At 35.7% G+C, this 13,052-nt stretch overlaps 1 protein-coding gene across 1 annotated transcript in view; it reads right to left on the bottom strand.

The window, feature by feature from the left end:
* Positions 1-13,052, bottom strand: part of MPP7 (MAGUK p55 scaffold protein 7) — a 164,798-nt gene that overhangs the window by 41,314 nt on the left and 110,432 nt on the right. The window contains exon 6 of the mRNA XM_074900069.1: positions 7,243-7,374. Within this exon, the coding sequence (XP_074756170.1) occupies positions 7,243-7,374 (132 nt within the window). The remainder of the gene's footprint in view (positions 1-7,242; positions 7,375-13,052) is intronic.

The following is a 13,052-nucleotide window of genomic DNA, read 5'->3' as shown; positions in this document are numbered from 1 at the left end:
GCGGAGTGACAAGTTAGAAGGGATGGGACACGGGGGCACGGAGCTGCTGCTTAAGCTGCGGTGCCCTTTCTTTCAGGCAGACGGGAAGGAGTCAGGATAGGAAATGCTGACAAAAGACAAAATCCACTGAATAATGAGAGAGATTTTAGCTAGATAAGTTGTACTGTACAGTGACCCCCAAAATGGTTATTTGATCCAGTATTTTTAGAAAACACCACAAAAAAGCACCTCCTGACCAACAGCTTTTTATCTCCACATGATTACTTTGCCATATTAATGTCATTAGTTACCTGCAATAGCTCTAACTGTTAGTCAACAGAGATGTTTAGGACTCTGGCAGGTAAGTCAATTTTTTGAAAACTTCTGTATTTGTGATTAGCAAATGAACAGTATTACTTCACCTCTGAGTACAAGACAGTGCTACATGCACTCTGCCATCAGATGTTAGAATTGCCTTCCATCAGAGAAGTGTTATGCTTGAAGTAAGGTACCTAAGTACTTTATAAAGTTCCTTGAACAATTAAATTGCTTTTATAGCTACCTTTCTATATTTGTTTAGATTAAACATGAACATCATGTTTATCGCTACTTTTATTTTTAAGCTTTTCATTAACATAAAGCTAAAATATGTACAAATGAATAACAGGGGAGACATTTTACTACAGTTAACAATTTTAATGACTGCAAATAAACTTTTTTCCCTTTATCCCTAAGATGGAAATACAAGACAAGACATGAAGACAAAAAATAGGCGATTAATTTATATTTTTTATATGCAACTTGCATTTATTGAAAATAGAGAAAAATTAAAGCAATCACCACACAATATTCTCTTTGGCCAAAACTTTAACAGTAGCCAGCATTCCACAGCAAAATTGATGTGCTATGCTTCTGCATTTTATTTTACATCTTAAAGTTATTAGTATGAAATTCTATCCATAAGCAAAGTAATTTTGCAATTTGCCAGCCTTATTCTTATGTGTTGTTTATAATGTAATTATACCAGTAAGCTTTTGTTTGTATTAGGTTCAAACAAGTTTGAGAGTTTCAAGAAGATAAAGAGTTAGCTGCAGCTAATCTCACTTTAAAAACCCATGATTAGACTTCTGTGCAAAAAGAATCATGTACCATTAGGAATATATTAAACAAAGCTTTAAACCCTCCAGCCTGTATTTCAGTATTAAGTTCTGACCTTGCAGCAACAACTATTAATTTGAAGTTTATTATTAATACCTGGAAAGTTACATCTGTTTAAAAGTACAAAGCATCTTTATTCTGAATATTTCCATGAAAAAGAAAGAGAGCAGCATTAGGATGTTAGAGCCAAATACTGGACATTTCCACTATATTGTCCATATAAAACAGAGGCTCTCCTAATTAATCAGGGGAAAAGCCTTGAACAGAAAGGCTTTATGCCTTCTACCTAGAAGTCAACAGTATTAAATAACACCAAATGTAGAAGGCAAGAGATGACTGACAGCGTTCCATTGTGATCACCCAGCTACCCCAGCCCAGCGCTGATGTCTGAAAACAGGTACATCAATACACTTCACCTTTTTTTTTAGACAGACCCTAGAAAAATACTTGTGTGCAATTGAAGACCACAGTATTGACCCAGACAGCATCTGAAAGAAGCAATAAGGCTCTTGCCTAAGTGGAATGGTCACTTCATGCTCTATACAACTACCACTACTGGCACAAAATTAATTTTCCTAGCACAGATTAGCCGATTTGAATATGCCCCAGTAAAGATAACAAGCAAACTAGAATTTTCAAACATAGCACAAAATCAAGTTTTAATTTACAGGAAAATTATTTAACCCAAGTTAGCTCACTGTCAATAACTCCTCTATGGCAAACTCAGAGTGAATGGGCAGGCCCATAAAAAGCACTATTTGAGTTAATATGTTTTTGTTGTACTTACAGTACACAAAGAAAAAAGATGGTTCCTTAAATTCTCTTTCCCTCCCAATTTAGAACACTTAAAAAGAAATCAAACACAAGTGGATTTCTTTCTGAAAACTTGAAGAGTTGATTTTCTGAAAAAGCAGCTTCTCTTGTACTGCTGCCAGGCCTGCTTAAACTATGAGGTATATATAATCTGGCAAGAATTTCTCCTTATGAGATGTTCAGCTCCAGTACTTTCAGTTACATGTGCAGTGCAGCTCCTCATTTAGAGCTTTAAAAATGGAAGAAGGTTAGACTGGACCTTGAGAGCTGGAAAATATTTTCAGTGTTGCTAGCCAAAAGTGTAAGTTACCCTAAATGAGACATATACAGATGTAATAGCATAGCTCAGTTTAAAATACTTTTAAAGGGAAAAATAAGGAGTTTGGGAGCCATATGGTGATCAGACTGAGAAAATGTTTAAAGGTATACTATGCAAAAGCACTAAAAATAATACAAGCTCTTTCAGCAAGGCTTTCACGGGTTTTTGGGGTTGTTTTTTGTTGGTTTTGGTTTTGTTTTTTCTTAATTTTTAATGTAGTAACACCGATTGGTGAGCATCACTCAGGGTTTCACAGATGTGAGCTTTACTAGGTCATGCATTTATCTGCTGGTTCCAGAATATAAACACTATAAGCCTTTATTTTTAAAGAAATACTAGCCTGTAAAATAAATTACTAAGAGAGTTTGAAACATCAGTCATATTTTTGCATACCTTTCTGACAAAAGCACATGCGGATGTTGAATGCAAATAAGTACTTCAATAAGCCTTATTTTAATTCATCCTCTGTTGAAAATGCAAATACAAATATCAGCTACCTACTTTACAGTGAAGAGCTATTTAAAAGTTGATGCCTACATATATATAGACTATGCACACTAAAGCTATCCCTACACCCAAATTAATCCCACCTATAAAATTGTTGGGTGCATTCACTAATAATAACCGACCTACTGGGACTCAGAGTGAGAGGTGAGCAAGAACTGTAGAATCTGCATGGGCAGAACATGTAAACGACTCTTTTAAACCATCACAATTAATTTCACTCAAGCTCAGCTAGGGATATCAGGTATCTAGTTCAACATAAGTGTCTACACTCCTCTTATAGCTAATGAAAAGAAACAGGCAGCTCCAGAGAGTGAATCATTTTTTCATTAAGACAGGCATCTTAATTAAATAAATGGCACAGTTCATTCTCTGGAGCTGCCTATTTTTCTCTTGATTAGACTTTGTTAATCCTTCCACAGGTGTTTGGTGGGGTTTTTTTTCCTAAATGCTGCATTAGTAAATGCCATTCTAGAAGTGTCTCTCTCAAGCAAGGTGAAATTGTGTTAGGAGGTTTTATCTGAATGGAGCAATTCAGAACATCTCTGAACCATACTTAAAGAGAAGTAGAAACATCTTTTTTCATAAATAGTCTCTATGGAAGGATTAACAAAGTTTAAAACATCTCTTCCAAAAAAATGGAGTTCCGCACTGACTTCTGCACTGATGAAATCTGGCAAACAGAAGGCCTTCCCACAAACCATGTGTTTCCTCCTCTTTTGAGATGATTACTCCTGGGAACTCAGGCTTCATTAATATGTGATTAACACCAGCTCAGAACACCAGTGAGGTGCTTAACTTGAAGAAAAGCACAAACAAGTACAAGAGGAAATGTGGTGCAGTTTTATATAAAAATGGTCACTAGATATATTCCAAAGAATTTAAGAGTGCCTAATTTGCTTCACAGAGAGTACTGTTGAAAGTCACCCAAAGTAGATACCCAATTCAAGAACGTCCAGGGTGTGCAACTGATGTAAAGCTTACTGCTCTGCAGAAAAAAAATCTACTATTTGTGTACAAATAGAGAATTACAATGTATCTGAGATGAAAGAAAAGTTCAAAGAGCTCAGTATCTTCAAGTCAAGAAACCAGACAATCTCCACACCAGAAAAATATTGTAAGGTACCTCCAATCTCAAGCTCAGTAGCAAGAATCCTGATATAACAATGAAAGTGGAAGTCAGACTTTTTGACTGGAGAATAGTGACTAGATAAACTTAACAAGTAGAGACTCTGTACTAAGAATATCCAAGACTTTATAAAAGCTATGACAGAAAAGCAATTAAAAAGACATGAAAATATATAGAAAATTAAATTTTAAATAGTTCAGTAAACATAGATCATGGTATATCCTTTCTTAAGGAAGCATAAATGCAGTAGATCTAATATACCTAGCATAAACGTGTCTATATTTGTTCTGCCCTGCTGTATTTTGGTAAGACCTTATCTGAGTTTCTATCCATGTTTCTTCTCGCCCCTACTTAAAGGAAAAAAACCCTAGGGAAGACAAAGACACAAATACTAGGTTTGTTATGTATTGTGGTGATGGTGTCATAGTAAGTCACTATAAATTTGCTACAAATAAATTTACGCTGGTGTGAATGTTAATATTATTAAAATGGGTTGTAGGTGGGTTATAGAAGAGGAGGAGGATGCTATACACTATTATTTGAAGTCTTCCTGGAGAACAAGTAACACAAAAACCAGAACTCATCACAAGCTCTTCTCCAACAAAAAGGAAACATCAAGATAGGCTGGGGATTTGGAAAGACCACAAATACTCCTTTCCCATACAGATAAGGTACAACCTTAGAAATGTTGGTTAAATGGCAGGTTTTAGAAGTCATGCAGGCCAATCTCCAGGTCAAGGCAGGCCTACTGTCAATGCCAGATCAGGTTAGCCAGTGCCTTATGGTATAGGTTGGAGATTCCACATCTCCAGTTAGTCTGCTCCAGTGCTGGACTTCCCACCTAATAAAATACTTCTGTTAATTCTCAGTCTAAACCTCCCAGGGCTGCAACTCGTGGCCATTGCCCTGTGTTTTAGCATTTTTCACTGCTGAGAAGAGTTGGACTCTATTGTCATTGTGAGCTCCCCACTCTCAAGTAGTTGTAGACTGCAATTAGCTCCCACCCTTTGCCTCTTCCTAGTAAAAGGTCTATCACAGATTCCATTATAAGGCTGTTCTTACCTTGATAAATAAAGTATGCAATCTTAAACTGCAGAATTCAGTTCTCTCATATTTTTTACATTTTCCATGGTTGCTGTCCTGTCTAGTAAAAGAAAGTTCTAAAAAACCTGTTACCTCCTTAGCGCGAGAGTTGTGGTGTGGATGCACTTTTTAAGAGATTGTACCGGTTTTGGCTGGGGTTGAGTTAATTTTCTTCATGGTAACTCATAGGCAGCTGTTTGAGATCTGTGATGACAATAGTGTTGATAACACGGGGATGTTTTAGTTATTGCTGAGCAGTGCTTACAGAGTCAAGGCCTTTTCTGCTTTTCACCCCACCTGCAACTTGGCTGCTGGGGGTGCACAAGAAGCTGGAAGGTGACACAGCCGGGACAGCTGACTCCAACTGACCAGAGGGATATCCTATACCATATGATATTGTGCTGAGCAATAAAACTGGGGGAAGAAAGAGGAAGGGGGTAGATCTGGAGTAATGGTGTTCATCTTCCCAATTTATGGTTAAGCATGATGGAGTGTTGTTTTCCTGGAGATTGCTGAACACCTGCTTGCCGATGGAAGTAGGGAATGAATTGCCTATTTTGCTTTGGTTGCATGCATGCATTTTGCTTTACCTGCTAGACTGTCTTGATATCAACACATGAGTTGCACTTTCATCTTTCTGATTCTCTCCCCCATCCCACTGGGGAAAGTGAGTGAGTGGCTGCGTGAGGCTGAGCTGCAGCTGGGGTTAAACCACAACAGACATAGATACCTGGAAGAGTTTAGTATCCACGGGAGTGAATGGGCAAAAGTGGAATTTGACAAACTGTCTAAGGATAACCTTTGGCTTAGGCAACTCTATTTGTCCATATAAGAGGGCTTTAAATCTCAAAAGCCAATATACAATGTATGCATCTCATAGACAAGCTTTCAGAAAATCTCCCAGGTTGTTTTTTTTTTGTCCAGAGTTACTATTTATCCAATCCACTTTAAGATATTATTAATTTATGGTATTTAACTCACAAAATTCTTAGTAACAAATCCTGTTTGAAACATGAAACTATGTAAATTAAGATTTTCTTAAGATTTTTCTGACAAATTCAAGAAAAAACAAGGGTGTTTTCACTAACACTAAAAATAAGCTGCTCAGTTAGAACTCATTTCATACTGTATGTTCAAATTTCTTCACACCTTTCAGAATTACTACTTTTCTGATACTAAATCCTAAAGCAAGTTTGTTTTATTCCTAAAATAATTTCTTTGATTAAAAAAAAAAAAAAAAGAGGAAAACTTAAAGCTGTGATTTAAATATTTAGGGGGAAAAAAAGGTTTAAACAAGGTAAAAACTTTCCATACGGTCAACCTTCTAATTATGCCCATGGGCACCTACAGTCAGTCAATACCAAAACTTATTTCTTATTAAATGATGCCAGAAATCCATCAAGAATAAGAGTGATAGCAAGATGCCTACTGTGGGACAAGTTACTCTTGTACATCTAACAGAGGTATTGCTCTCCCGCTGTCATCTCAAGTACAAAATCACGGCTTTCTCAGAGTAAGTTTGCAGATATTTCTTCAGGATTGCTATCCATTAAAACAAATATCCAGTATAACATAAAACAAAGCTCTTACTGGTTTGCAGGAGAAAAAGAATATTGTTAAATTTTATACAAGATGACTCCCACTCTACAGCAAATAAAAATAACCAAATCAGTAAAGAATTTTAATATTCTTGTAATACAACCTAGGTTTAGACCTTTCATTTTTCCAGATATCCCCATGAAGATATTAACTTTCTAGTATTCATAATCTAAAGTACAACAACAGACATCTTAAATTTGCCTAGATTTCAATTCAAGTATTTTAAAATATGTCTTTATGCTTTCTTTTCAGTGTATCAAAAGGTCACATTTTTTTACATGAATGCTAACAGGCACAGTTCACAACAAAGGTCAAGGTTTCTTTGGGGATTCATTCTCCCTCTCTCCTTTTAAAACAAGTTCATGATTTGAATTCAAGATAAAAGATGAATATATTATTGATCTAAATGCTCAGAATGGCCCACATATATAATGCTCAAACACCATGAATGAACACATACTTATTATTCATTTCATATGCTTTACTAATAATGACTGTGAATGGAAGTCACGTGTACTATTGAATGTTATGAATAAACATGCATAATATCTGCCCATCCACATTTCAAGTTAATGTCAGCCATTCACATTCATAATCTGAACACTCCCCACCCTGCGCACAAACACAAAACCCCGAAACAAAAGACACAGTTGCTCACCAATGGTTCCCTGTTTTTGACAAGCCTGATAATTTTGACTGAATCTTCTTCTTCATCAATATCATCAGGCATGGGGGGCAAGACAGGATCGTAGCTCTTCTGAGCAACAGTATCATGTACAGAGAGCAAAGCCTGGAAACATTAATAATCAGTATATTATTTGGAATCTGAAAAGTTTATGAAAGGCAAAGCAGAGGACATTATTTACAGCTTGACTACTAGCACGATGCATGTAGATTGAATGTAATTCTTGTACACAATTTTAACACATCAAATGGATGCAACAACTCCATAAAGTGTATGTTTCCATATACACTATGTATGCATCTAGTAAATTGTGGATACAGAACAATGTCTTCATACACATGAAAATACCAAGTGCTTTCCACATTAGCTTGAAATTACAAGAATTATGAACAGGAGAAAACCCAAGTCTCCTAAAGTAATAACACCTTTCTACTTGTCCTAGATAAAAAGTTTATCTGATACAGTAAGCAGTCTTATGAAACAAATAAGCAGTATTTTTCAGTACTTCTGTTCAAGCATGAGATGCATGACATTAAGCTGTTGCCCTGCCGTTCCCTTCTGAGGAACTCTGGAAGCTTACCTGGTTACTGGATCCCTTTCATACTAGCTCCCTTCCATACAAGTTCCAAATTCTCTCAGGAACTTTTAATTTACTATGGAATTCATAGCTGAAGTTGAGAAACATACTGGAGAAATTAATTGGTTCAGGCAGATGCTTATCAACCACCTGTTCTATGTCTTGCCTCCATTCTTTCTGTTACTCCCCCAGTGCATGCACAGCTTGAACAAGAGATTTTTCAAAGAAAAGCATAACAAAGCCTGACAAAAGGTGCAATTTTGAAAATAATTTATGAACTTGCAGAAATTAAAAAATCTTGAAAGTCAAAGAAAATTAGAAAGCTCATTCTAAGGCTCTAAAAAAAAATCTCAGCCATAATCTAAAATTCAAAGCTCTTTCTAGATACACACCTCAAAGTTATTCTCTATTCTGAACAATCTTCATTATTTGAAATACCTTTTAAACTGGTGAAAAATAGTTAAGTAATGCTTTTACTTTTGTAGTGAAAACCGTGCGCTATAGCAGGAATAAGAGCAACAGCCATACGTATAATCCTGTCTACTGCTTTCAGTTGCTTCTGTTTTCAAGTAGTTGCTCCTAAATACTTGAGTATTTTACATTTTGGCCTGATATTTTTTCCCCAGAGGTTCAATATTACAAAAGTTATATTCTCAATAGCAGAAGTACTTTGCAAATTGATGATCTTCTCTACAATAAAAATAAGGTGTTTTGGGAAACATCAAGATGTTTAGGATAAAGCAGAACACATTAACCTTGTAACCTTGTAGGCATCTTAGAAGTACCATATCAATGACTGTAATAATGAATCTATTATAACAATTACAATAATGCTTAAGAAGAAACTTCTTAACTAAGAACAGAAAATGGCTACATTTCTCTGATGCCAGTTTACTTGCTAATATTAGACTGCATATGTATGTTCTCAAGCATAATGTAATGTTTTTAAAAAGCATGACACTTCCATTACACTATTCCAGGATTCTTCTCCTGAATGGAGGAGACTGTGACAACAGAAAACAATTTCCAGGCAATGTTACAAGCTGTCATTTCAAAAGCAGAAGGCAAGAAGTGTATGGTAATCTTGAAATTCTAAAGTTCAAATCTGAAGTTAGGTCTTCAACAAAATAAGCACAGAGGAAGTTCATGCCTGCTTCATGAGAATTTGCTGTTGTCTTACTAATTTTTATGCATATTGTACAATTCAATAAAAACATTTCAACACACTAATTATTTCTGGTTTTCTTCCCAAGACACAGTTATGAATTTGTACTATTTACCATCAAAAATTACCAGCTTCCTCCACCAACAAGTAGTTTTACCTCAGATCTGAACTAAAAACCTCAGGCTAGCAATTAAGGTTCCTCCTGGAAATGTGTATTATGAAGCATTACATATGTAGAAGCCATGCAGTCCCCTAAAGATGTATGTGAAATATCAAAGATACACTAAAACAAAAGCAGTGTTTGCTTTTACTTCAGGCTACTTATAGTTAAGACTTCTAAAACTAGTCTTCTGCAATTACGTTTTTCCACATAAAGCTAGGGCACATTCATGGACTGGTTCAATTTAATGAGGTTCTATATTGCAGTTTAAAAACAATCAGGCAGATAGAGAAAACAGATGAAAATAATCTAAAACATCACTTCCAGGATAAAAGGCAGCAACTTAAAACATACTCAAAAGAACCTACCATTGACAATGAAACGTGCAAAACAGCTTCTCTCCACTACTACACTGAATTATGCCACCAGTGTTAATAACACACTTCCCTGCTCTGCCTGCCAGATCAGGATCCTGGATGCCACACACAAAACAGTGATGCAGCCCAAGTATTATAAACCAATGCCAATCAAAGTCTGGTATTTATCATGCTTTTCTTTACTCACAACTGAAACGTTATCAGCCCCTTCCCTCCTCCTCCCCAAAACCATATTAAACCACAATGTACTACAGTTTTCAATATAAGATCTTTTCCCCAAACTCTAGTACTACTTTATCTCAGTGCAAAGATGTGTATTTTAGGTAAGAGTATGAATGCCAGAAATTATATGTCTTTTCTCAGTCAAGCTTCCAGAAGAGCTTCTGTCATTACAAACTTGTTCATGCTGTACACTGAACATGCTAAAGTTTCTTTCCTGCTTGTCTTCCATCATTGCTTCTTTTAACACACTCCTCTGTCCACTGTAGTTGCTCTTGAAATAGTCAGCAGCAGAGACATTGGGCAATAATTAATCTGCAAGCAAAAGTTATAAAGCCATTTTGATTTCACTTTATGTATTCAACTAAAAGTGATCAGAGCCTGAGCTTGAGAGAACTTCCGTATGCTTTGAACACATGAAAAAATTACCATATTCACAGACTAAAGGACGTTTCTTCAGAGCTTCTTTGTACCATGCAATTAATATAATGTATGCTTAGTCCAAAAAACTATGTATCAGACTAGACTTTTATTTAAAAGCAAATAAATTGCAAGTGCCAGGAAATAAAACTTGGATCCTATGATGAACCAGATTTACCCTGAATAAGCGTGCAGTAAATGCACAAAGCAATGTAAATGTAATAATGTGCTCTTTTTGTACACAAGAAGCAATCAACTTACTTCCATGAAACTAATTTTTACCTATCACAAGAAACTGCAAGAAGTGCAGATGAATTTTTTTAATGTTTTCTTTTTGTTGTTTTCAAATACACAGCTCTTCGGAACTATGCATGTATGATCCAAGAATCGGGTCATGTATACTTAAGCACCTCTGGAGAAAAAGATTTTATTTCAGCTCCAAGTTCTATGCTTATGATTCACTAATGTAAACATGGTCCATATTTAGAACTTGAAAGAAGGTATGATTCAAACTCCTGCACTACCTAAATATAAATATTGATGTTCAGCTAAATTCTTAGACATGATCTAGATGGAAATGCATACTTTCATCAGACCTCCGAAACGTCTAATAACTAGTGCTGTATTTTTCATATTAAAGCTATCACTGATCATTTCACAGTTTATAAATTGAAATTTTAAACTATCAACTTACACAAAGAAAATCTGACATTGGAAACATTCAAAGTTCTTTTTCTTAAACTGTTCCAAAACTTTAAATGTTTATTTAAATTGAGAATGTTATTAATGAAAACAGTTCTATATTTTGAAAAATGTGTATCATTTAACTACACTGACTACACTTTTGCTCCTCTAAAACAATGACAAATTTTGTTATTTTTTGCTTCTGTTTATATTTTGAGATCTGTAGGAGTAAAAATATCCCAAGTAGCCCCTGACTTGTGAACACAGTTCCTTATGTTTATAAATTCTCATAATCAAAACAGAAAAAAAATCTCAATTTAGGCTTTACTTTTCAAAAACATTTTGCATTTACTAGTCTAGAAAAACATTTTAGAAATCAGTAAGTCAAATAAAGAAACAAGACAGAATGGACAAAGAAACAAAAGCAGCCTCTTTATGGTACTTGAAAAAAACAACATTAGAAAATTAAATAATTAATAGTCAAGATTATTGGCATGAAATTTATAAGGACTCAAACCAACCTTTATGAAAGCCAACAGCTGTGACAGACTCTGACACTGCAAGCCAGCTACTGGTTACCTTGCCCATTATGAAGTATATTGCTGCCCTGGTAGCAGAGTCAGCAAAATGGAACAAAACGGCCCATGACTTTGCTGTCCCAGTCCACAGCTTGAATCATTAGCACCTTCTCAGGCAGTTCAACTTTAAGTCTATCAGATAAAACAGAGAGATTTTCCCACCTCTTTGCTTTGTTATAGTGACAGTAACTTCCACTGAGGCTGGCACTGAGAAGTTACACCAGAAGAGAAAAGTAACTTCATCAGCAACCACAGCAATACGCCCCCGAATTTGCCTGGCAGAGCTTGTCCTCCAGAGACCTCTAGCCATATTATGTTTTCCTTTGTGATAAGGTTACAGAAGAAACACAAAAAGACAAGATGAAAATGTTGGAGGGAAAAATTATGCAAGACTAGAAAGACAGACTTATAAGTAGATTGCATAAAGTTAAAATCAAGTGAGCAGAGTCATCCAGTGACAGATATCAAAGAAGAAAAGCTGGAAGGAGACTGAACACACTGAAGGAAAGACTGTCAAGACCATCAGAATGGAAGGAGAAGCATAGGAGTCATAACAGCCAAACATGTGCAAGAATTTAGAAAGCAGGAAAACAAAACCAGAAGAAAGCTGAAGTATAATGGTGATGGCATACAGGCTCTAGGCACAGAAGAGCAATTTGACTTCAAAACAGTTTGGAGAAAAAAGGGATGAAAATATAAGGTTTCAGAATCAAGCTATACATTTAAGAACAACTGGTAGGCAGCACAAAATTAACAGGAGAAAAAGGAAATAAGAACTGGGGGGGGGGGAACAACCTTTCTTCTTCCCCAGGAAAATTAGTCTTTAAACCTACCATCTTGAGTACATAAGCTAGATTTTACATTGATGTACTTAATTAGTACATTCCACCCCACTAATTCCACTCCAGCAAATGGATGGTAAAACATCCATCAGAAAAGGGCAGTGCATAGGAGGTTTTTCCCACCAACCCTACCTGCTAAGGGAGTATTGTGCAACCATAATCCTGATGCAAGATAAGGATTGACAAGATAACAAGAGGACAGGTGAGAACAGACATCTCAATTAACAGACAAGAACAACCATATTAGCTGAATTCTCCAGTTTGGCTAAAGCAGGAAGCATAATCCAGAAGCAGAATCAAGTAATAAAACTACAGGCAGGAAAAACTTGGTAGTGCTGCTGAAGTGACCAGAGGATGGCTGGGATAACAGTGAACTGAAGTTGTTTTTTTGGCAGTAGAACCAGTGAGTGAGTACACAAGCTCCAGTAACCACTTACTAGGCAAAAAAAGTAGTATTATTCTGTCTGATGGTGGAATAATCTAATTACTTTCCTACAGAAATCTGAGATTTTCTGTTCTGAACAAAATTCCCAAGTTAACACATACAGTACATAATATTAAATAAATCAGTTAATTTCCAAATAAATGAGCATGTTTTACTTTTGCTACTGAAAATTCTTTACACTATTCAGTCAACATAAGCAAAAAACCTCTGACAGTGATGGTAAGGTCCTTTAAATTAAGCATAATGTTCTGTTTGAAGTCAGGAAACCAATGGGTGTACTAATTCATGTGGAAAAAAATCATGGTTAATTTATTTC

The sequence above is a fragment of the Athene noctua genome, chromosome 2 (assembly GCF_965140245.1).
Source record: "Athene noctua chromosome 2, bAthNoc1.hap1.1, whole genome shotgun sequence".
Lineage (NCBI taxonomy): Eukaryota > Metazoa > Chordata > Aves > Strigiformes > Strigidae > Athene > Athene noctua.
Note: the sequence above shows the minus strand (reverse complement) of the source record. Positions and strands in the feature narration are given on the sequence as shown.